Source organism: Hyaena hyaena, unplaced genomic scaffold (genome assembly GCF_003009895.1).
Source record: "Hyaena hyaena isolate Hyena2069 unplaced genomic scaffold, ASM300989v1 scaffold_147, whole genome shotgun sequence".
Lineage (NCBI taxonomy): Eukaryota > Metazoa > Chordata > Mammalia > Carnivora > Hyaenidae > Hyaena > Hyaena hyaena.
Window position 1 is genome coordinate 2,345,407 of NW_024080779.1, and position 24,777 is coordinate 2,370,183.

Genomic DNA, 24,777 nt, shown 5'->3' on the forward strand with positions numbered 1-24,777 from the left:
TGTTTGGTAAATTAATATAATTAATATACTATGTTAAATAAAATGCTTTCTTTCAAACGTTTCTGTAAATCTAGATTGTATTATTTTAGCTTTATAGAAAATATGGTGTTGTAGGTCAAATGTGAGTATAATCACTGTTTATGAACTAACTTTAGATGGTTTTAGTTTATATTTCAAATAGTTTGAGTTTTTCAGAATGTATGTGTATATAAAATTGAGCTAAATTAAGTCATTTTAAGAAAAAAAAAAGTCAGGTTTTCTGAAGTTCAGTTAGTGTGATTTATTTATATTTTAGTAAGTACAGAATTAATCTTATTCACTTCAGGTTATCAATAAATGTGAGACTCTCAAACTTAAGACACTCAAGAGATATTTACTTTACTGTTATATATACTCTTTTGATTCTTCTTAATTTTAGAAAGAACACGAAGAGGCAAAGTAATTAAAAGTACTTTTGTTTTGAGGATGAGAAACCAGCTTTGGAAATAGCAGTTTCTCTGTCCACAATAAATAAGAATTTATGCAAGATGAAAAAGGAATATTTCTTTGACTTAGAACAAAAGGTAGTGTCCCTCCATGAGAAGCATCGATTTAAAAAATAATATATGCTATAAATTTATTTCTCTAATTTTAGATTTGATTTAAGATAACTTAGAGTACGGTTTTCTCCATCAGTATTACGCTTTCTAGAGCTTTGATCTAATGGAAATCTTTACCAGACATTATAGTATTCCTTTAAAATAAGACATCCTCTGAGAGTTTGTCAAGCTGGAGTGAATTAATTTAGCTCATTAGTCTTAATTCCTAGAATAGATAGGTTACTTAAATGTCTTACTGAGAATCTGGGAATTTGATCTCAACAATCTAAATTCCTGGTGCTTGATCCTTCAGGATATTTAAGATTTCATAACAGCAGTAATATCAGGAACAGGTCAAAATGTATGTGTACTGTGAGTGATAAATGAAAAGTGCAAACCACTGATAGGGTGGACATATGTCCCACTTCGTCTTGTTTTTCATGGCATAATTAACGGTGGCCTTATCTCAATCTTAAAACTGTCCTGGTTTGGACCATAAAGTATACGTTCATACTATCTATTGAATTGATTAATGCCAGCAACAACAAAAAACCCTCTTAAGATTAGTTTTTAAGGCAGGCAGTAAAGGTATTACATTATGTTACATATAAATATAGCATGAGACATGTTTAAAAAAATTAAAAAAAATTCTTTTTACTATAAATTTGTAGGACCGAAAGAATGATTTGTAAGTAACATTTTGTGGAAGCTGTTGTTCCTTGATAGTGCCAGGAGTATGTTTTATGTCTTTCTTTGGGTAATCATCAGTTAGCTTACTAGTAAGTTCTAATAATTTCTTTATTGGTTTATTTTAGTAGGATATATTTTCCCTTCATAGTTATTTAGTAATATGAATTATTGTTACAAGTCGTTGCTTTTTGCTGATAACATGAATTTTCGGGGATGTTTGGTTTCTCTTGGGAAATTTCTTTTAGCCTATCAATTTTTACAAGCAAGATTAGAATGGCAGACTTGGAAAGAGAATTTCCCTCACTTGTCCTCTCACTCACCCACTCCCACCCTTAGCAGAAAAAAAAAAAAAAAAGATCCAAGGATGACCTCAGACCAAACTAGGGGAATAGGAGTATGAATGGGAGCCACCTGTAATAGCGATGATGGTAATAATAACGTAGATGCCATTTTTGGAGCACTTTCTATGTTTTAAGCATTATGTTATACATTTAGTTTCTTTTTAATCTTCATAGCAACTTCTGTAAGATAAATGTACAGATCAGAAAATTGAAGTTCAGAGAAGGGGTTTTTCAAGGCCACTTAGCCAGTAAGGCAGGGTTTGAACCTGGGTCTTTTTGGTTCCAGAGACCATAATCTTTTGACTATATCATGTTGTCTTTCTAATATTTTAACAGTTACAAGAGAAATCAGTGCTGTACTTTCCTGGTTAAGATAGCAACTTCCTTCAAAAGACTACTTATGTAAGGATGAGGGAGCCTGAGAGTTATATTAACCTAGAAGGGGAAGTCTGATGTAAAATTGATGCACTGAGTGGTGATCCTGGGGCCTAAAGTTGGAAATGGTTGAGGGCTTTTTAGTAAAATCATAGGGGAAATTAAAGAGAATTTACTAGACACTGACTCAGGGTTGATGAGTCAAGGATAATGAATGAATTTATTAGAGTAGTTTCATAAGTTAGGACATAAAGAAAACAAGGAAGGCATACTTGTGATAATAGAGTCCTTTATTGATTGTTGAGATAGCTCAGCAGAAAAGTTTACTGAGATCCTATTAAGGATTTCTCAACATGGACAGAACCCAGAGAGTGGTATTTTGATCAGGTCAGGTAGCTAAGAGGAGAGCAGACTTGAAAAAGGATGAACCTGCTACCCAGGTGCTCTGATCTTAGGGACTTTGGGGATAGATCTTAGGGACTTTTGGGCCTTGGTAGGTAGATGTTGGTTAAAAGAATGGGCCCAGTTTAGTACTGACCCCTCAAGATTTATATTCTTGAAGTTCCAGGCTGAGAAGGGACCAGAAGACCAGAAAGGGAGACAGCTAGGAGCCTCTGGAAGGGATTGATGAGATCCACATGGGTTAAAAGTCTTATTGAGAGAAGGAAATTGTATTACAGTTTACAGTGTATAAATTATACCCTGAAATTCTCTTAATAGGCTTGAGCTGAGCTTAGCTACAGTGGCCAGGATACTGGGAAATGGCACTATCAAAGAAAGGAAAGGAGAGAAGGGCCAGGAGAATGGATATGTTTGATGAGAAAATCCTTTCTGTTTTGATTCTCAGGGATGGCAATAGAAAGTAAACTGAAGCAAAGCAGTGGTAGGACGTTGGGGAGAACTGTAGAACTCTTAGAAGACAATTTTGTTACAGATCTAAAATTGGTGCCTCTTCTAAATCAGGAGTTGGCCTTAATATAATAGTATGTAATCAGTTAAAGCAATAATCCTGAGATCAGCCTTGTAATCCTGTCAATCCTGGTTGAATTTTTTGATGCTTGGTATTAAGAACTGTTTTATTTCCTACATCATGAAATTGTTTGACAAATTTTCTGAATAACTTACTGAAACTCAGGGAGGTCTCAAGTTTTTAAATATTTCAGTAGGAAGAAAATAAAAGTCATGAATAAATTTTTATTTGCTGACCAGAATTGTAATTCAAAATAGGATGTTAAAAATATTCTTTTAATACTGTCTCTTCATAGAGTTGATGGCCAGGTAGCTTGGTTAGATAATGTGGTACATGGTACGAAGGTGGCCAGAATCAGGGGTTTGATCTTCACAAGTAATAGGATCTTTAGTGTTAGAAGGGATCTTTGTTCTCACCCAGTTCAACTTTCTACCTAAAGAACTGTCTCTTCTTTAGTATCTCGGATGTGTGGCCATTTAAAATTTGCTTGAATATTTCCATTTTTGGGAACATTAGTTTTTCGAAGTTTTGTTGCTTCTAGTGCCATAGCATATATGTAGCTCCTGTGTAATCAACTTACCGTTTTATGGATATGCCATTTGTCACAGGGTCAGTCTCCAGCATGAGGAGAAATTAATTCTAAGCATTCATATGCATATGAACGACAGCTCATGCTTACTAGATTTGTACTTTTTTCCCCCAAATTCAGAATGAGGGGTTTAAAAATTAGCTAGTTTTAAAGAAATTAAGTATCCTATTATAGTGCTGGAAAGAGCACAGAAAAATCAAACTTTTGTGTTTTTTTTCCTTCCATCATTATAGATATTGAGACAAATTGTTTAGAAGAAAAAAGCAAGAGAGACTATTTTACACAATTGGTATTAGCATGTTTGGTAAGTTATAAAAAATACTTTCCCTTTCTAGATTTTTGCATTGAACAATTGTAATCCTAGTTAATCATGTTAATGGAGGACGATATTGACATTCCCTTGGCTATTCATTCATTATAAGGTGAGATTTGGATTTTGGAATGGAATGCTTTGTAAAATTAGACCTGCTGATTATTTCTATGAAATATGCATGCTTCATATCACTTAAACTATCTGTATATTTTAAACTTTTGGTGATATTCATGACCTAGTAAGTTCCTAAATAAAGAAAAAGGTAAAGTATGTAGAAATGTGGACAGCTTTTAAACTGAACAGTTTTTTATAAACTATTAGGCAAGGAGAAAAAGAATGGAGGTAGTTTAAAAATAATAAATTCTAGAACTTGTCATAATCATTGTCTAGTAAACCATTTTATGTTAATAAATATAGAACCAAGGAGAAATGCTATTAACCATACCTGGAAGACTGTCCTTGTCTTTGCTGTACCTGAATTTGACTTAAACAGTAGAAACTAAAGAAGGCTGGAGCGCTATATTAATCTTAAAGAAAAATTCAGTTGACTGACTCAGCTTTAATCGGAATTTCATCTGTAGTTCTTATTATTTGTAGGCTATGTACAGCATGCATATAATTTTTTAGTGAGATTTTTAAAAAGAGCTATATGGCAGTTTTCAGTATTTCGGGAGTCATCCTTTTGGTTTAATTGAAATTCCAAGCTTTTTTTATTATGTAAATTAAAAGTTGTTGATATATATTTAATGTAATTTTAATCTTGTTTGGGAAAGTTATTTTCAATATATTTAAGATTGTATATGCATTGGAATGCTAAGGAATAAATGACATTTAATATTTTTTAATACAGTATTTAGTTTCAGACACAGTTCTAAAGGAACGCCTGGATCCAGAAACATTGGAATCATTAGGGCTTATTAAACAATCACAGCAGTTCAATCAAAAGTCAGTTAAAATCAAGACAAAGCTCTTGTAAGTACATGTGTCTTTATGTTGCAGCTCAAGTATCTCAGTATGGTTTATTAGTTCTCAATTTGAATACCAGAAGTGTCTAAAGGCAGTTTGAAGATTTTTTTTGTTGCTGTTAGCATGTCTTGTGTTTTTTTCCTTTTAAAAGTAGCCTATGATTATGGAGTCAGAGTAAACTCTACCTGTATGAAACCAATGTTACTTTTTCTCCATATTAGAAGTTAAAATAATACTCTGTGCTTTTATTATTATCAATAAAATAATTTACAACTATAGATATACTCTAGTATATCTTACTGATGGAAATAGTGTTATGTTATTGTTCTTGAGATTAGCAATATTTTTTCTTTGTGTTACTGGTTTTCCCTATGTCATTAACATTGGGCTGTCTCTTGTATTTAACATTGGGGTGTCTTGTGAACCATTGTTAATTTTTATTTTAAAAGCTACACAAAGAAGTAAACTTTCAACAACCATTATAATTGTATATAAGAGAGATAAAATTCAATGAGAAGAATATAGTACTTTTTAATTGAATTAATTTTATCCCCTTTATGATGTTTATCTAATTTCAGTTATAAGCAGCAAAAATTCAACTTATTAAGAGAAGAGAATGAAGGTTATGCCAAGCTGATTGCTGAATTGGGGCAAGATTTATCTGGAAATATTACTAGTGATTTAATCTTAGAAAATATAAAATCTTTAATAGGTAAGACAAATATATATACTATGTGTTACTAAGATATGGTTTTTTGTTTTTGTTTATTTTTACCTGTTGGAGAATATCCAAAAAGACAAAGTGAGTGCATACCCTATAGGTGTCTTTTTTTCAATTAAGAAATGAGAGAAGTGTCTAGCTTGTACTTTTAAGATTTTATCAATAATTAACAAAATTTGGAATGATATTGGGGTGCCTGGGTGGCTCAGTTGGTTAAGCCTCTGACTTTATTTTCTTAAAGAATCTTTTTTACATTTATTTATTTTGAGAGAGAGAGAGAGAGGGAGAGAGTGTGTGTATGTGTGAGTGCTGGGGTGGGGGACAGAGAGAGGGAGAGAGAATCCCAAGTAGGCTCTGCCCTGACAGCGTGGAGCCTGACTTGGGGCTTGAACTCACGAACCGTGAGATCCTGACCTGACCAAATAGCAAGAGTCCGATGCTTAACCAACTGAGCCACCCAGGCGTCCCTAGCGCCTGACTTGATCTCAGCTCAGGTCTTGATCTCAGAGTCGTGAATTGAAGTCCCATGTGGGGCTCTGTGCTGGACATGAAGCCTACTTAAAAAAATTTGGGATGGTATTTATGAGAAATCTTTTTGTTACAGTTACCTCTGTGTTTATGTTAGTTTCTGCTCTCTCTAGCATTTCTATCTTTAATTTTTAAGTATTTCTCAGTAATTTTATAGAGGGCAAAAAATAAGTGAGCAAATGTGAAACTTGAATACAATCTTTATTGAACTCTTGAAACATGAAGATGTTTAGTTCTTTTGAACTTGATTTAAAAAATATCTTTACAAGGGACTTTGATACATACCTTATTTTATCTTTACAACAGCCTGTTAAAATAAATGCAACAGGTGTAGTAAAAGATAGGGAAGTGTTCTTCTCCCTACCTTTTAAATAGAGCCTTCCTTTTTTTTTTTTTTCTTTTGCCAGAGCACAGTGCCTTTTTATTTTTTATTTTATTTTTTTAACAAATAGTTTATTGTCAAGTTGCTTTCCATATGGTACCCAGTGCTCATGCCCACAAGTGCCTTCCTCAATGCCCATGTCCCCCCTCCCCCCCCACACCCATCAGTCCTCAGTTTGTTCTCAGCATTTAAGAGTCTCATGGTTTGCCTCTCCCCCCCCAACTGTTTCCCCCCTTCTTCTCCCCAAGGTCCCCCATTAAGTTCCTCCTAATCCTCCTATACGTGCAAACATAGGGTGTTTGTCCCTTTCTGCCTGACTTATTTCACTCAGCATAACACCCTCAAGGTCCATCCATGTTGCTACACATGGCCAGATTTCATTCTTTCTCATTGCCATTTCTCATATTCCATCGTATAGATAAACCACATCTTCTTGATCCATTTGTCCATTGATGGACACTTAGGCTCTTTCCATGTTTTGGCTATTATTGAGAGTGCTGCTGTGAACATTGGGGTACATGTGCTCCTATGCATCAGCACTCCTATATCCCTTGGGTAAATTCCTAGCAGTGCTATTTCTGGGTCCTAGGGGAGTTCTATTGTTAATTTTTTGAGGAGCCTCCACACTGTTTTCCAGAGGGGCTGCACCAGTTGACATTCCCGCCAACAGTGTAGGAGGGTGCCCATTTCTCCACATCCTCGCCAGCATCTAGAGTTCTCTGATTTGCTCATTTTAGCCACTAAATAGAGCCTTTCTTTAGCATTACTCTTTTTATTTGTATTCAGCGTTTGGAGGAAATTGTTGTCTTCTATAGAAAGGAGGAGTGAATGGTAGAAAAGTAGGGTAATCCTGATCTTTCAGAACGGAAAGAGCTTTTTGCTTATTTTTTAGACTATCTTAGGGAAGATTTTGCAGCACCTAGATGTCTTAGATTTTGAGACCTGTTGGAGAAGTCATGTTCACTGGTTATACTTTAAGGGATGCTTATGCTCAACTTCTCAGTTTTTTTCTCTGCTTTTGAAATTTATGTATGACTAAGAGAGAAGAAGTGTCCCCATCCTTATCCCCTTCCTCCATTCTATATGTAGGGTCCCAGACAAAGCTAAATTTACTGTAGTTATCTTTGTTTTTAGCTTAGGCTTTTGGTGATCAGCAGGTGTAGCATGTAAGAAGTTTTTATTTTATTTATTTACATTAAAATGTTTACTTATTTTGAGAGAGAGCAAGGAAGGGGCAGAGAGAGAAGGAGAGAGAGAATCCCAAGAAGGCTCTGCATAGTGCCAAGCCCAACACGGGGTTCGAACTCACGAACTGTGAGATAATGATCTGAGCCAAAATCAAGAGTCGTTCACTCAACCAACTGAACCATCCAGGCTCCCCAGGAGCTTTTATTTTAAATTTACCCTTTAGTTAACATGCAGTGTAATATTAGTTTCAGGTGTAAATATACAATGCTTCCATACAATACCCAGTGCTTATCACAAGTGCACTTCTTAATCCCCATCACCTATTTCACACATTCCCATACCCCCTTTGAAGTGAGTCTAGTTCTGGCAGCTGATTTACTCTCTCTGCTACTTCCTCCTGTTAATTTACTGTCAAGACTGGTAGCCCTTGGGCTGGAGGGCTCTTGCTTATCTGTGTGGCAGTGACCCAATTTTTTTTTTTTTAAATTTTATTTAGTTTATTTTTATTTATTTCTAGGAGAGAGAGAGAAACAGCGTGAGCAGGGAAGGGTCAGAGAGAGAGGGAGATACAGACTCTGAAACAGACTTCAGGCTCTGAGCTGGCAGTCAGCACAGAGCCCGATGCGGGGCTCAAACCCACGAACCGCGAGATCATGACCTAAGCGAAAGTCGGACGCTTAACCGACTAAGCCACCCAGGCGCCCCAACAGTGACCCATTTTTAAAAATCCTCTTATAGGGTTTTCTTTCTGTTCTTTTCAGGATAGGCTCTACATTTTTCCTGCAGCATTTTGATCTAGCTTCAGATGCTTGGCAGTATTGTTCTCCATTAGGTTTGTCTTTCCTTACATCCTGCCATGGACTCTTTTAAGATGGTATTTCTCACATAAAAATTTTTGTGTTATGGTGCGCCTGGGTGGCTCAGTCGGTTAAGCCTCTGACTTTGGCTCAGGTCATGATCTTTAGGTTCATGAGTTCGAGTCCCACTTCAGGGTTTCTGTTGTTAGCACAGAGCCTGCTTCGGATCCTCTGCCTCCCAACTCCTCCCCCGCTGGTTCTTTCTCTCAAAATAAATAAATAAACTTAAAAAATTTTTATTGTGCTATGTAAAGCTCCTCAGTTGTTTGTGTTTTATCTTTTGTTGACTTTTTTTTTTTTTGAGAGAGAGAGAGAGAGAGACCATGCCTGCACCAGCATGTACATGGGGGAGAGGGGCAGAAGGAGAAGGAGAGAGAAAGAATCTTAAGCAGGCTCCATGCTGGGCGTGGAGCCCAGGGGTGATCTCCCAATCATGAGATCATGATCTGAGCCAAAATCCAGAGTCGGACACTTAAACACCTAACTGACCGAGTCATCTAGGTGCCCCTGTTGACATTTCTTGTCTGTCCTTGTTTCTTTTAATATTTGTCCTTGTGGGTTTATACCTTTTTAGCCCTTTGTTATTTTAGGAACATTTCACAGAGAGATTTTCTTGAAGGTATGCTTTTATCTAACTGGGAAAATATACATTACTTTCTTGAACTTTGCTCTTATAGGTTATGTCACTGTCTCTGAAGAACAACTCTGAAGTCACAACTGCAAGTTCATGATTAATATGGTTATTCCAAACCATTTGATTTCTTGGGCTGAACCCTATTCTGGTCCATCAAGTGTACTCCCAAGCACACTAGGCCAGAAACACTCATTATGTTACCTCCTAGTATAGCCTTCCCTGACCACCCCCGTCAACACTCCCTTTCAGTCACTAGTTTTTCTTTTGAGCGCTTACTACCACATAATATGACATGAATTTTATTTTCTACCCCCACGGGAGCGTAAGCTCCACGGAAACAGTGGTTTTGTTTTTTTCGTTTTTCTAACCTCAGTGCCTGGTGTTTAGGTGCCAAATACTTGCTGAAAAATACATACATCTTTCTCTCTTTCTCATAGAGTTTACAGTGATTTCTTTGCCTCTCTTCCTTGACATGGAGAATTTTAGTAAGCTCGACTCCCTGACTCAGGGTTTCTTTCTGGCTAGCGGAGTCGATCCTTTCCCCTATTGTCTGAGAAAAGAATTTTTCATTGACATGAAAATTGAGGTTAAGGGGGCGCCTGGGTGGTTCAGTTGGTTAAGTGTCTGACTTCGGCTCAGGTCATGATCTCGTGGTTCATGATTTCAAGACTTGCATTGGGCTCTGTGCTGACAGCTCAGAGCATGGAGCCTGTTTTGCATTCTGTGTCTCCCTCTCTCTCTGCCCCTCCTCTGCTCACGCTCTGTCTCCCAAAAATGAATAAACGTTAAAAAATTAAAGAAAATTGAGGTTAAGGCTCCAGTTCCAATGGGTACTCTTTCAGTGTTAAAATTTATTGGATTTCCCTCAGTGCAGACCCCATGCAGGCCTTGTTTTATCTGGCCAAAGCAGTTCACTGACACAGTATCTTATTTTTCTTAAACGCATCTTTGGATGAGTTTTCCCTTGTTTATTCCCATTGATTTCTCTATAGGAACAATCTGGACATAACACCTCATACAAATCTATCTCAGGTCTGATTTCCTTCACTAACCATTGGCAGAACTGATACCTAGTTTGAGAGGTATGCATTTAAATGTACTTAAATTTTAGGACACTTGGTCTGATCAGAAGAACTTGTTACTTCTCCTCCTTTAATTAAAAGCTAGTCATTTGTTCTCTAAAAGATTCTGGCACTGTACATCCTAAATAAACAGTGTTTATATCCTGTGAGACAGGGGCTATTTATATTTACTTCATGCGTAAGCAAGGAAGCAGAATCATTATGAGTCCATTGGATGGTTGTGATCTCAAGTCTGACACTAAATTTGAAAAACTTATGAAATGGAATGGATAGCGATTGGTAGGCTCTTCAGCTACCAAGTCATAGACTCCACACAAATGAACCCTGCATCAAGATGGCAAAAGGCATCTTTTAGAGAGCACCTGGGTGGCTCAGTCCATTAAGCGTCCGACTCTTGGTTTCAGCTCAGGTGGTGATCTCATAGTTTGCGGGTTCAAGCCCTGCATCGGGCTCTGTGCTGACAGTGCAGAGCCTGCTTGGGATTCTCTCTCTCCCTCTCTTTCTGCCTCTCCCCTGCTTGCTTTCTCTCAAAATAAATAAAACTTAAATAAAAACATCTTTTAGAAATTCAAAGACAGATATCAGAGATGGACTCCTTTGTTGAACCAAACTGTAAGCACTCTACTTTTCTGAATGCCCTTCAATAAAAAGTAATGGCTGGGTACTCTTTTTCTTTCTTCTACATTAGGGGTCAGCATAACTTTTTCTGTAAAGGGTGAAATAGTAAATATTTGTTTTCTTTGTGGGCCATATGGTTTCTTTTGCAACTACTCAACCCTGCCGTTGGAGTGTGAAAGCAGACATAGACAATATGTAAATAAATGTGTTCTGGTACAATTTTATTTCCAGAGACCGACTGGATTTGACCCACGGGCCATAGTATGCTGATTTCTGCTCTAAATCAAAAGTTCTGGCTAAAAATTAGTCTTGGGGCAGGCTAACTGGAGTTTAGTTTTAGAGAATGGAAATGGTTCTTCCTGATTTTGGGTTTAGTGGTCCAGGATCTGTTTGGCCTAGGCTCTAACCCTTTCCTTCTCACCCAGAAGCAGAGCCCTCTTTAAAAAAAAAAAAAAAAAAAAGAAGCAGAGCCCTCTTCACTAAGCCTTGGGTCCTTCGTTTGTTGTCTCGTGTCCAAGGCTGTAGATTTTGCTGGGGGTGGGAAAGGCCGGCCGGCGTGGGAGCCTCTGCACCTTCAGTTCCACAAGTCCTCTTGGTTACTTGGCAAGTGACCAGAGATAAGACCCCAGGCCAAATGATTCTTGGGCAATTGTGGGACTTTTAACCCCTTTGACTAAGTTTTCGTGAGTGTACTTAGTGTACTAAGTGTATACGTACTTAGTGTTTATTGGATTAATAAAATACTGGTATGGGACCAAATACAAGTATTTTGGTTGGACCAATCTGGATATATGGGCCCTTCAGCCTAGAAGCATCTTATCTTTGTGTCCGCGCTCTGCTGTTCCTTTGAAAGGGAAGCCAGTTGACTGCCTCCTTTACCTATGTTTTTGCTTTATTGAAGTTTCTTTACTATTATACTAATTACAAAGAAGTTGTTTTTTCCACTGTGAAAAAGAAGACAGCAGTTGCTGTTCTCAAGCATACGTTCCCTCCCCCTCCCCTTACAATTATACTTTTATTTTGTTAGGTGCATTTCTTTGTGTCTTGGTTCTCTGGTTCTTTCCTTGAGATGTGCAGTTTTTTTTTTTGCAAATACTACTTCTTAGAACTAGTCTTTTAGAGTAGGTTTTTTATTAGCTTGTTTTAGTCCGTTTGGACTGCTATAAAAAATTACCACAGAGCAGGTGCCTTCTGAACAACACACATGTATTTCGCCAAGCTCCAGGGGCTGGGAATCCAGGATCAGGGTGCCAGTGTGGTTGGGTTCTTGGTGAAAGCCTCCTCCAGGTTGCAGATTGCTGACTTCTTGCTGTATCCTCACATGGGACAAGAGGCAGGGGAGTTCTCTTTTTTAAGGACATTAATCTCATTCATGAGAGCTCTGCTCTCGTGACCTAATCACCTCTCAAAGGCCTAGAAGCATTGGGGGGTGGGGCACAAGCATTCAGACTATATAGCATGGCCTGTTTCTGAAGTAATTCTAGATGTCAGATGTCCTTCTGTTCACAGCATGGTTTTTCTCTGTCTCATAAGGTCCTTTCTGTCAGGAACATGATGATTGATATCTCTCCCAATCATGTTTACAATATTACCTTGGGATATTTTTTTCTGTCAGGAATCTCACTTTGGCCTACTGCTAAAACAGGATTTGTGAGTTTAATCAATATTTTTTGTACTCTAGTTGCAATCACTTGCTCTAATGAACTTGCTTTAGTCATCTTGTCTACCTTTGGGGAAACTTCAATTACTTTTCAATGCATTGCTACAAAGACATGCCATCCAAAAGGTGTGAAATCTTTTAGGCCTTTTATTAATCTCCATATCACAAGCACCTGGCATATAACAGGTAGTTATTTAATGTTTATTTAAATGAAGGAATGAATACATTCCATATCTGCCACTTATTTATTTTTCCACTTGTTCCCTTCCAATATGGTTCCCTATTTGTTCCTCGAAAGCCATAAAGGCATTATATGTGTGTATATCCCTAACGTAGCTGGTGATTGAGGTAGGGAGCTAGGCTTCAGATCTCTTTCAAGAGCACAAGACTATTGATGTTTGGGGTAGACAAAAAAGCCTTTCTAAGATGGTTGAATACAAGAGTGTCTATGTTCTACCACAGTGGCCATTAAAAAAAATTATTTTGGACATTCTAACCTTACTGATGATTACTAGAGTCTTATTCTATATGAAATAGCTTAACTCTTACGTAGCAAATCTTTAAGGCTTTAAAAACCATTTTCTAAATCCTTGGTTTGGTTACTTTTAACATCGTATGGAGCAAAAGTCATTCTAACTGGTTGGACTAACTTATGACACCTGAGACACTTAAATAGAAAATTCAAAAACCAGTTTTTCTTTTGTGAAAGATGCAAAGGTTGATATCTGGTATAAATAAAAGTACATTTCTTTTATCTTACTACCTTAAATTGCACCTAGAAAGAAATTGATAGTTCACAGTACAGATCACTCACTGATAGAATAGCCTTGCTGCAGTAATACTGTTAAAAAAAAAAAAAACATGAGGGCGGTTCACACCAGCATGCTGAAGCTCTCAACTTTAAAGCAATTGTTACTGAAACACAGCATTTCTATGTAACATGTTGCTGTCCTGGTCCTTATTTTACAAGTTTTGTGTGTGTAGCTCGAGGGGTAATTATAAACCAGCAATTTTATCAAAATTATATTTAATATATCTTATCTTTGATAGAGTATTATTCATTTTTGTTTAGTGATTGGATTTTTATATTTAGTAAATTTCAAGCAGTTACAAGACTGGAGAATTTGCTAGGCCTTGATTTCATAATCTTTACTGTCAGTGTTAGAGCAGGTTGGAGGCATTTTGTTTTTTCAGCTCTATTCAGGCATACTTGACATAAATAAACTGCGTATTTAAGGTATACAATTTGAGTTATAATGTATGTATACACCTGTGAAAACATCTCTGCAGTCTAGATAATACACATTTCTACCACCCTTCCCCCCAAATTTCTCTTGCTCCTTTGTATTTCATCTTCCTTCACTCCGTTTCCTCCTCTCTAGGTAACCACTGATCTGTTTTCTGTCACTATAGATTAGTTTGCAATTTCTAGAATTCTTCTATAAATGGAATCATATAGTGAGTATTTCTTTTTTTGGTCTGGCATATTTTATTCAGCATAATTATTTTGTGATTCATCCATGTTGCTCCTTGTATTATTTCTTATTATTGTTAATTAGTATTCCACTGTATATTACTACAGTTACACTGAACTACAGTTTGTCCATTTACATGCTGGTACATTTGAGAGTGTACTATTACAAATAAAGCTGCTATCAGTATTTGTGTATAGTCTTTGTATGAACATAGTCATTTATTTCTCTTGGGTATATACCTAGGAACAAGATGGCTGGGTCATAGGGTAGTTACTAGTTTAACTTTTAAGTAAACTGACAGTTTTACAAAGTAGTTGTACCATTTTATGTTTTATATTTCCACTAGCAGCTTTAAAAATTTCCATTTCCTGGGTGCCTGGGTGGCTCAGTAGGTTGAGTGCCTGACTCTTGATTTTGGCTTAGGTCATCATCCCAGGATCGTGGGATCAAGCATTGTGTTGGGCTCCACGCTGAGCATAGAGCCTACTTAAGATTCTCTACCTCCCTCTCTCTCTGCCCCTCTTCCCCAAATGTGTGTGCACATGCTCTCTCTCTCTCAAATTAAAAAAAAATTCCATTTGGTATTTTGGAGCCACTTTTACATTCATAAGCCATACTTTTTGGGGGTATAGGGAGAGGCAAAAATATTTAGAAGTTTTCTTCTCAGAACTTCAGGTAAATATTTCTTTGGAGAATTTATGAGAGTCTGGAGCTCCTTTCAGTAAGACATGATCTTGTGTTAGTCTTTTTTTCTTCTTAGTACGAGAAATAGAAGAAAATGTTTTCTTAACTTTAGATTTCATAAAAAGAGGAAAGAAACACTTTTTATATCTGGATAGTTTGGTTTTGTAAGTGATTGTTAAGATGCTGTGAACCAGGTATTAGTTTTATAGCATTAAATATAAGTGTAGAGTTAATAGAAGTAACTCTGGGACTCTCTCTTATAAAATAAGTTACGTAAGAATTTTCTGTGAAAAATCTCTGAACTCCTCTATAATGTACTATGTTCAGAACTGACATTTGTAAGTTCATCACAGCTGTTTTTTTCTTCCCTCCAGCATTAGAAGAAATCATTATTTATTTGCTTGTCCCAATGAAGTGGTTAGCTTGCATTTAGGAGCTATGTCTAATGAAAAATGTAATTTTAAATTCTAGAATTCCAGTCAGCTTGATGTGCAAGGCACGTGGGAATTGATATACATTGAAGGAAGAGCAGATGATATTTCATGCTCACTCAGGGTCATAGGTGTACATTTTATTGAGAGGAATGGTGGGTAGAATCTGCTGTGTTGTTTAAATTTATTTGTCTCTTTGGGGTGCCTGGATAGCTCAGTAGGTTGAGCGTCCAACTTTGTCTCAGGCCATGATCTCACAGTTTGTGGGTTTGAGCCCCCTATCGGGCTCTGTGCTGACAGCTTGGAGCCTGGAGCCTGCTTCGTTGTCTGTCTCTCCTCTTTTCCACTCGTGCTCTACCTCTCTCTGTCTCTCAAAAATAAATAAACGTTAAGTTTTTTAAAAATTTATTTGTCTCTTGTTGTGTGTAAATGTTTGCATTCTCATAAATTAAGTACACATATGATATGACTGTACTATAATGTAATTTTGGTAACAAGTGAAGCTAGATGCAAGTGAAATTAATAATGTGTTAAGAATAGGGTGGCTGATAGGAATGTCCATTAAATCTCTGTCCATCAGCCCTCATTAGCTTTCCCTAAGAGATTAGCAAGAATAAGTAGCCATTGGCATCTATCTATTCAGTGCTTGTCTTGCTTTCTTCTCCTGCTCTACCTAGATTGTCTGTTTTCCTCCTCTCTTGTGTTATCTATACTCTTTTGTTATGTCCCCAACTCCTTGGTATTCTCTCATCTCTTCAGTATCAGTAGTATACTTGTTTTCTCTTCAGAATGCTGCCAGAAACCACAGAAATCAGTGGTACAGTTATATTATAGTTTTGTTATATATAAGATGAACTGAGAAATGATTCTAAAAATGATCTTCTACATTTAAGAACCTGAACTTCTAACTCTTTGCCAACATTCCAAATGCTTCTGCATAAAACATTAAAGAAAATCCTTTAGTCGTCTAACTTGTAAATGCATTGTTTGATTGTCTTATTTTCCTGAGAATTAAATATGTGGATCTCTTTCACTAGCCTGAGTAATCAAGAACTGAGACATTGTGGCATAGAAGAAAGTCTGCTTGACTTAGTGTCACAGGTCCTGGGCTCCAGCCCTAGTTGTGTTATTAACCCACTTTGTCTTCCTGGGCAAGTCATATTTCTCATCTGTAAACTGTGGGGAGTGGACTTGGTCATCTGGAAAATTACAAAGATTTTGCTCTGGTGCAGAGGAAGCAAACTTATAAAAAAAAAGTGTTTAAAAACATATAAGAGCTGAATGCTAATGGCTTTATTAGAAATGATGTATAATCACTTGAATTTGTGTATATCTCATCTGTTGCAGGATGCTTTAATCTGGATCCCAATAGAGTTTTGGATGTCATTTTAGAAGTGTTTGAATGCAGGCCAGAACATGATGACTTCTTTATATCTTTATTAGAATCTTACATGAGTATGTGTGAACCGCAAACACTGTGTCATATTCTTGGGTTCAAATTCAAGTTTTACCAGGTAAAAAAAAGTGTGTGTGTGTGCGTGTGCGCGCGCGTGCGCGCATACACATATTATGTGTGTGTGTGTGTGTGTGTATCATGGTTTTATATTTGCAGCTTATATTTGTAAATGATTGGTTTTAGCTCAGCCATTCTAGCAGAGGTGGTAGATAAATGGGTAACTAACAGTGCCATGTGATTAAGTACTATGTTAGTAGTATGAATGGTGTGATGTGAAAGCCTAGAGGAAAGCATAATAAATTTTTGCCTTTAGAGAGATAGAATCAGAGAGAATTTTATAGATATAACTCTTTTTTAACCTGGTCCTTTAAGTAGGAGTTTGAGAGTTGTCCTTTTAGAAGTAACAAATAGTGTAAGTGAAGATGTGGCAGTATGAATGTATATTACAGATTCAAAAGTGATAAGTAGTTTGATGTGGCTGGATTGTGAAATGTAGGGAAAAGAAGAGAGAGGAAATAAAGTTGGAAAGATAGGCATACTTTAGATTGTCAAGGGTCTAGAACTTTATTGTGTAGACAGTGACCATGGGAATTTTTTAATGCGTGTTTTACATCATTTTTCACTTAAACCACTATAATAGTTACGTAGCAAGTCTGTGCCTCTGATTATTTCTCTTTAAGCCCTTCTTTCATGTTATCACTACTGTTAAATTCTAAAAGAGATTGAATCGACACACTGCTCAAAAACCTTTGTCTGCAGGATAAAATTCAAATGTCTAAATGTGGCAGAAAAGGTTCTTCACAATCTGGCCGCGTTCTATCTTTCCAGCCTTATCTTTAGTGTTTTTCCCCTCTCAAATCTAATATTCTAGTCATATTAAATTACTAGCCAGTTCCTGAACTTAGGTATAGACAGTGATGGCAGCTTTTCCTGTTCCTACCAGCATCCAGGGAGTCCACTCCTAGCGCAGGGAGAGAGAATCTCAAGTATTCATCACATCTTAAGAGGTGCCGTGAATGCTTGGGGTTTGAGAACATGAAGCCAGCTGCTGAAGTGATAGGGTAGCTGAAATTTAACTTGGGCATAATTAATTAGAATATAAGTTAGGGCTTAGGAGACTGTAGGTTTCAGAGCATATTACAGTGAATAATGATGACCTACTGCATAACATCAAGTATTATTAGTTGAATGTGAGTTTTAGAATTTAAGGATCTTTATATTAAAATATTCTTCACAATGATAACACCTTTGAGCTAAATTAAAATATTCCTGAGGTTGTCAGTGTTGGAATAATCTTTTTTTTTTTTTTTTTAAATTGATGATGGGCCTTTTTCTTATGCAAGAAATACCCAATCAGGAAACATTTGATTTAGAAATAACCTGTTATTGGAAAGAGTAACTCTTGTATTGCTGTGTGTAACAACATTCCTTTGTTTTTGTTGCCTGAACTATCTTGTGTAAATCTGCAGTCTTAAGGACCACTGAGGGTAGAGGAAGAAATGTTAAAGATAGTAGATAAGTTGTGGTCTGGGAGGTAATGACAGCCATGAAAATGAAGAACTGCTTGGAGGATGTAACTCTGGGAATTGGCTCCTAGATATATATATGGTCACCCTTGTGTATTGGTCCCTTGCTTGACTCTGTCCTCTCCTCTTCCTTTCACTGTCTGAAAATGTTGACTCCCCTTGCCCACAACCTGTATTTTCACTAGTTGGGAATTATTTGGATAATAGGCTTCTCCCCCTTACCTCCTTAATGCTAGGACTTCTAGGCAAAGCTAATTATTATCTGCTATGAAGTCCGTGAGAGTGATTTTATCCTAGATTCAGCCTGCGATCACCTATACTGGATGTTTTGACTTGGAAGGATGATAGGGGATATAAGCTGTTTTAGAGCACATTTTGGAAAATTTGGCAGGCACATCGGGTTGATTCCCATAACAGGGATGGCTGTAATAGAGGGCCTAGGGACAGCATGAAGATTAGCATAAAGGTCAGAAAGGAGTACTAGAAAGTGTGAGGGTACCAAAAGATAAACTTGTCTGGAGTTGGCTTGCCACACGAAAGAGGAAGGAGATAATGACTCTCACCCATATCATAGCCCCTTGATTTCTGGATTCAAAACACGGCAATAATAGTAATAGTGATGTCATGGTTAGGCACTATTCACTTTCACTTAAGAAATATTAAAAAAAAATTTTTAAGGCTTATTTGTTTTTGAGAGAGAGAGAGAGAGAGAGAGAGAGAGAGATTGAGCATGAGCAGGGGAGGGGCAGAGAGAGAGAGGGAGACACAGAATCCGAAGCTCTGCTGGGCTGTCAGCACAGAGCCCTATGCGGGGCTTGAACCCATGAGCTGTAAGATCATGACCTGAACTGAAGTCAGATGCTCAGTCAACTGAGCCACCCAGGCGCCCCTCATTCACTTAAGAAATATTAATCGATGGGGCTGGTTCATTCGGTGGAGCATGAGACTCTTGATCTTGGGGTTGTGAGTTTTAGCCCCACGCTGGGTATAGATATTACTTAAAAAAAAAAATGAAATCTTAAGAAATATTGATCGAGCACTTCTTGGGTGCCAGGCAATAATATTCTAGGTGCTGGTACTACATCTATAAACAAATAGAAATTCTTGACTTCATGATGCTTACATTCGAGGTAAACCATGTGGTATGTTAGAAGGTGAGCAGTGAGATGGGACAAAAAAATGTAGAGCAGGGTAAGGAAGAGTGGGAGGGCGGGAGTGGTAGGTTGTAGTTTTACATAGAATAGTGAGTATATACCTCATTGCAAAGGTAAACTTAAGCAAAGAAACAAAGGATGGGAGGTGTAAACTGCAGATACCTGGGGAAGAGCCTCTAGGCAAAGAGAACAGCCAATGCAAGAGGCCTTAAGGTGTGAGCTTGCCTGATGTGCTGGAAAACAACAAGGAGATCAGTGTGGCTGGATCCGACTGGTTGAGTGGGAGAGTGGTAGGCGGTGAGGTCAACGATGAGAGACCACATCACAAAGAGCTAGTGCCACAAGGTTTTTGACTTTGATGCTGGATGAAGCTCTTAGAAGATTTTGAGTAGGAGAGTGATGTGACCTGACTTAATTTTTTCATTTTGTTTCTCTTTTATGTTTTCACTTTATTATGAACATTTTCAAACATATAGAAAAGAGTGAATAGTGTAATGAATACCCATAATCCCGTCACCTAGAAGTAAGTTTATTACCATGTTGTTATACTTTTTTGGAAATCATTTATATTACAGATATCATGAACGTTTACTCCTAAATACACGAATTTGTACTTTTTAAAAGTAAAGACTTTTTCTATGTAACCATGATAGCAGTTTCATATCTAACTAGATTGTTATTATATAATAAACTCAGACCATATCCAGACTTCCCAAATTTTCTCACAAATAGATTTATAGCTGTTATATTCAAACAGTGATCCAATCAGAGGCCATGGATTGTATTTGATTGTTAGAATTCTTCAGTCTCTTTTAATCTAGAATAGTGTCCCCTCTCTCACCCCCCCCCCGCCCCCGTCCCTGCCCCCTGCCCACCTTCCTTCCTTTAATGGCATTGACTTGTTGAGACCGTTATTGTGGAAGACTCTCTTAGCTTTCTAAGCATTAGATTTATCTGATTGCTTTTCCATGGTTGATTTAATTTGTTCTTTGTTTCCTGTTTGTCTTATGTACTTAGAGTTAGGTGTAAGAGCTAACATTTTACCTGTGTCCAGGTAAAATATTTAATGGCAAAAGGCTTCATAGATTGTGCTGTATGTTTCATACCACATAACATCTCATACCTGCCTGACTTTTAATGTTCCAATAAGTTGATGACAGTCTAATCCCTTTATTCAACAATGACCTTTCCTCTCATATTAATAGGAAGCTATCTGTAGGTTGATATTTTGGTACCATGTGAATATCCAGTTTATCATTAATGTTACATTAAGTGGTTTTGTATACATGGATGATCTTTTCCTGAATCAGTTATTTCCTTAGGGGGTTCCAAATTATTGATTTACTAATGTTATCATGCCTTCTACATTTATTAGCTGTTATTCTTCTGTAAAGAAGAATTGTTCCTTCTCAACTTGGGTTGTTTGTTATTCTGAAATACAGTTCTACTGGAAAGATAGGACAGATGCTTCCTTCCGCACCCCCAAGTCCCATTAATTACTAGCTTTCAGAGTAAAGAATTTCTTTAGTGGCCACCTCTAAAGGTGACATGAGTGGTATGTATGTATGTCAGTGAGAGAAAGATAAGAGAGACAAAACACTTTGTGCACATGTGTGCTTTGACTTAGGTTTTCAAAGAATCAATATGGTTATGGTAACAGTTGGTAGTTAATGAGCTTCTGAATATATTTTGAAGGATAGAGCCAATGGTATTTGTTGATTGATTAGATACAGAATGTTAGAAAGTAGAGTAAAGGCTATTTCTAACTTTTTTTGGACCGAGCAGTAAAAAGGATAGTGTTATCATCAACTGAGATAGAGTAAATTTTGGGTGGAATGGGTTTGGCATATTGGGGGAAGGAATCAGGAAATCAGTTTTGCAGATGTTAAATTTGAAGTGTCTTAGATATCCGAGTGAGGTGTTGAGTAAATAACTGGATGTATAATTCTGGTATTCAGGAGAAAGGACTGGATTAGAAATAGAAATGTAGGTGTCAAAAGGATGTAGATCATATTTAAAATTGTGATACTGGATGAAATCATCAAGAGTTGGTTATAGAAACACAAGAAGAGAACCCAGGGCTGAGCCTTGGCACTCCAATGTTAAAGAGCCCAGGAAAAGAGGGGGAATCAGCAAAGGAGATATAGAGAAGAAACGCATAAGATAAGAGAAAAACAAAGAGAATATAGCATATTGGAAGCTAAATGGAAGAAGGAATAATGAATTCCGTTAAATGCCTCATCTTAAATGATTAAAATTTGGTCATTGGATTTATCAGGGAGGGCAAAGCTAGCCATTTTGGTAAAGTTGGGGTGGTGTTAAGAAAGAATGGGGAGAGTGGAATTGGAGATAGTGAGAATAGAGAACTCCATAAAGGAGTTGTTACAGAGAGGCACAAAGGTAGTTGGCAGGGGAAGTGAGCTCAAGAGAGGTGAAGTTCTGAACACGGAAGGGAAAACGTATTTTTATGCTAATAGGAATGATTGAGTAGAAAGGAGGAAAACTGGTGATAATAGGAGAGAGAGGAAAGAGTTATTGGAGTAATGTTCTTGAATAGGATAGAGAGAAGAGTTTATGGTATAAATGGATAGATTGACTTTAAATGAGAGCATAGAGAATTCATCTAGAATAACAGTTGGAAAGGCAGCACATATAGGTACAGATGTTGGTAGATGGATAGATGTGATGGTGAAAGTTTGCAGAAATTTTAATGATTGCTCCAGTTTTCTTGCTGAGATTGAAAACAAGGTCATCAGCCGAAAGAGGGTGAGAGAGGAGGTATTGGAGGTTAGGAGAGAATGTAGAAAATAGTTTATATAGGAGAGTGAATGGATGAGAGATATAGAGTATGATTGTCCAGCAGCATTAAGGATCCATCTGAGGGTGGATATGTGAAATTGACATTTTGGAGAGGCTGTAGTTACTGGTAATATTAAAATTTAGGTTATGGACTGAATGGCTGAGCTGGAGTAGAGGAGAAGATCTTTGGCAGAGAAGAGTTCGAGGAGCCAAGAGGCCAGCATGATGGAAAGTATCATTTACATATATATATGAAAACCTCTAAAAAATTAAAAATTAAGAAAGAAATAGAGTCGTACATAGTGGCAGTGAATCAGAAGCTATAAGATCATTGCTAAATGAAGGGCAGTGACCCATGAATAATACATAGATGGCAACAGTAGGACCCGACCGAGAATGGCAGAGTAGGGAACCCTAGAGCTCTGTCTGTCCATAAAAGCGACTAATGAACCGGCAACAGTTGTCCATCAACTTAACAGAATTCTGGATAGTAAAAATAACGTACAACTGAGGAAAGGCTTGGTGAAGAAAGAAGCTGCTGCTGGGCAAAGAGAGCACTTTGATGTTGTAAATTGCCTGCCTACTGTCCCTCACATCCAGATCAATGATGGCCACGAAGATAGAAGCCTGCACTCCTAGTGTATAGGTTGCTCATGCCCGGGGACACAAAGAATTGTGAGTTGCGACCTCTCTGGCTGTTCTCTGAAGGACTGGTATAAGGGTCTGTTTTTGTTTTGCCTGACTAGGAACATCTCCAGAGCTGGGGTGGCTTTTGCCAAAAGGATTTGAAGACACAGCTACTAGCTTTAGCAGCTTGGAACAGGAGACAGCAGTGACAGAAGCAATAGAGAGACTGAAAGCCTGGGAAGAAAGAAGTTGGCTAAGGAGATAGCATGTGCCAGGGAATTGGAACAAAAGGCCATGCTTATGTCCAGAACTGGATACATAATTAGAAGAGGGCTGAAAAGATCCTAAGCTTTTCCCTCTGGCTGGCCTTTGGGCTCTGCCCAAGCAGGAAGTGAAGACTAAGAATTGTAAATGACCTGCCCAAGTGTTGAGGCATGCCCTAACACAGAGCCAGTATGTAAAGACTGGGAGAGTGTTTTTTCTCTTTCTGTTTTTCTTTTATTCTTTTTTTGGGCTTCAGGCCCTTAAGAAAACTCAAAACTCCAGCTGATCACTAAGCTAACAGAACAGATTTCAGTGGCCACACACAACAATAATGTAGATTCTATAAGTTGTCACAAAATAAGAAAACAACAAGAACCCACATTAAGCGTCAACAAACCCCAGAGATGGGGCATAATTTGATTTTCAGAGTTGCCAGTATTCGGTTTTCAAAAAGAGATAGCGAGGTATGCAGTGAAACAAAGTATGGCTCATTCACAAGGGAAAAAAAAATAGAAACTATCCCTGAGCAAGCCCAAGAGATGGAGCTATTAGATAAATAATTTAAATCATCAGTCCTAAATATGTTATGATCTGTAGGAAACCATGGACCAAGAGCTAAAGGAAACCAGACAGAATATCAGTAAAGAAATCGAAATTATAAAAAAGGAACCAAACAAATTTCTGGAGTCAAAAAGTATGATAAATGAAAAATTGACTGGAGAGGTACAACAGCAGATTTGAGAAGGCTGAAGAACCAATAAGCCAACTTGATGAGCCAGTTGAGGTTACCTGGCATGAGGAGCAGAAAGAGAAAAGAATGAAGAAAAATGAACAGTCTAAGAGACTAGATATCATTTAATACCAGTGTGTATATTGGAGTCTCAGAAGCAGAGGAAAGAAAGGGATAGAAAGCATTTCAGAAAAAATAATGGTTGAAAATTTCCCAAATGTGATGAAAGATATGAATCTACACATTGAAGAAACCCACAAACACCAAGCAGGATCAACTCAAAGAGATCCACACCAAGACACATTATATTATACTCAAATTGTTGAAAGCCAAAGCCAAAGATAATTTTGAAAGCAGCAAAACAGATGTGACGCATTGCATACAAAAGATCTTCAATAAGATAACAGTTGATTTTTCTTCAGAAGGCATTGGGTGGCATATATAAAATGCTGAAAGAACAAAACTGTCAGTAAAGAGTTCTGTATCCAGCAAAACTATCCTCAGAAATGAGAGATTATTCCAAGATAAGCAAAAGCTGGGAGAGTTTGTCACTAGTCGACCTGCCCATACAAGAAATGGTAAGGAGAGTCCTTCAGGCTGAAATGAAAGGACACTAGACAGTAATTTGAAACTGTATAAAGAAATAAAGAACATTGGTAAAGGTAACTACATAGATAAACAAAAAAGCCAAAATCACCAATATTATTGTAGGTTTTGGTTTGTAGTGCCTACTTTTTTCTTATGTGATTTAAAAGACAAAGGAATAAAAACAATTATAGATTGAATTGGCACATAATGTAACAATATAAAAGGGGGAGGGATCGAGATGTATAGGTACAGAGTTTTTGTATACTATTGAAGCAAAGTTGGTATTAGTTCAAAGTACATTATTAGAAGTTTAAAATATTAATTGCAATACCCACTAGGAAAGTAACTAAAAAAGAGAAAGGAAGGGGATCAAAAAGGTACACTACAGAAAAAAACACAAAAGAAGGCAGTAATGGAAGAAATGAGGAACAAAAAATGATGTATGTAGGGAACAAATAGCAAAATGGCAGAAGTCCTTCCTTGTCAGTAGTTACTTTAAATGGATTAACATTTATAAATGGATTAAAATTTGTAATCAAAAGGCAGTTTGG

General features: G+C 37.2%; 1 protein-coding gene across 7 annotated transcripts in view; it reads left to right on the forward strand.

Moving 5' to 3' along the window:
* The window catches only part of THOC2 (THO complex 2), a 110,412-nt gene that overhangs the window by 24,748 nt on the left and 60,887 nt on the right, over positions 1 to 24,777 (forward strand). For all 7 annotated transcript variants that reach the window (XR_005529587.1, XM_039238800.1, XM_039238803.1 and 4 more), the window contains exons 5-8: positions 3,777 to 3,847; positions 4,707 to 4,828; positions 5,401 to 5,534; positions 16,430 to 16,596. Coding sequence is in view for 6 of the 7 variants with exons in the window: in XM_039238800.1 (XP_039094731.1) it covers positions 3,777 to 3,847; positions 4,707 to 4,828; positions 5,401 to 5,534; positions 16,430 to 16,596 (494 nt within the window). In the remaining variant the exon portion in view is untranslated. The remainder of the gene's footprint in view (positions 1 to 3,776; positions 3,848 to 4,706; positions 4,829 to 5,400; positions 5,535 to 16,429; positions 16,597 to 24,777) is intronic.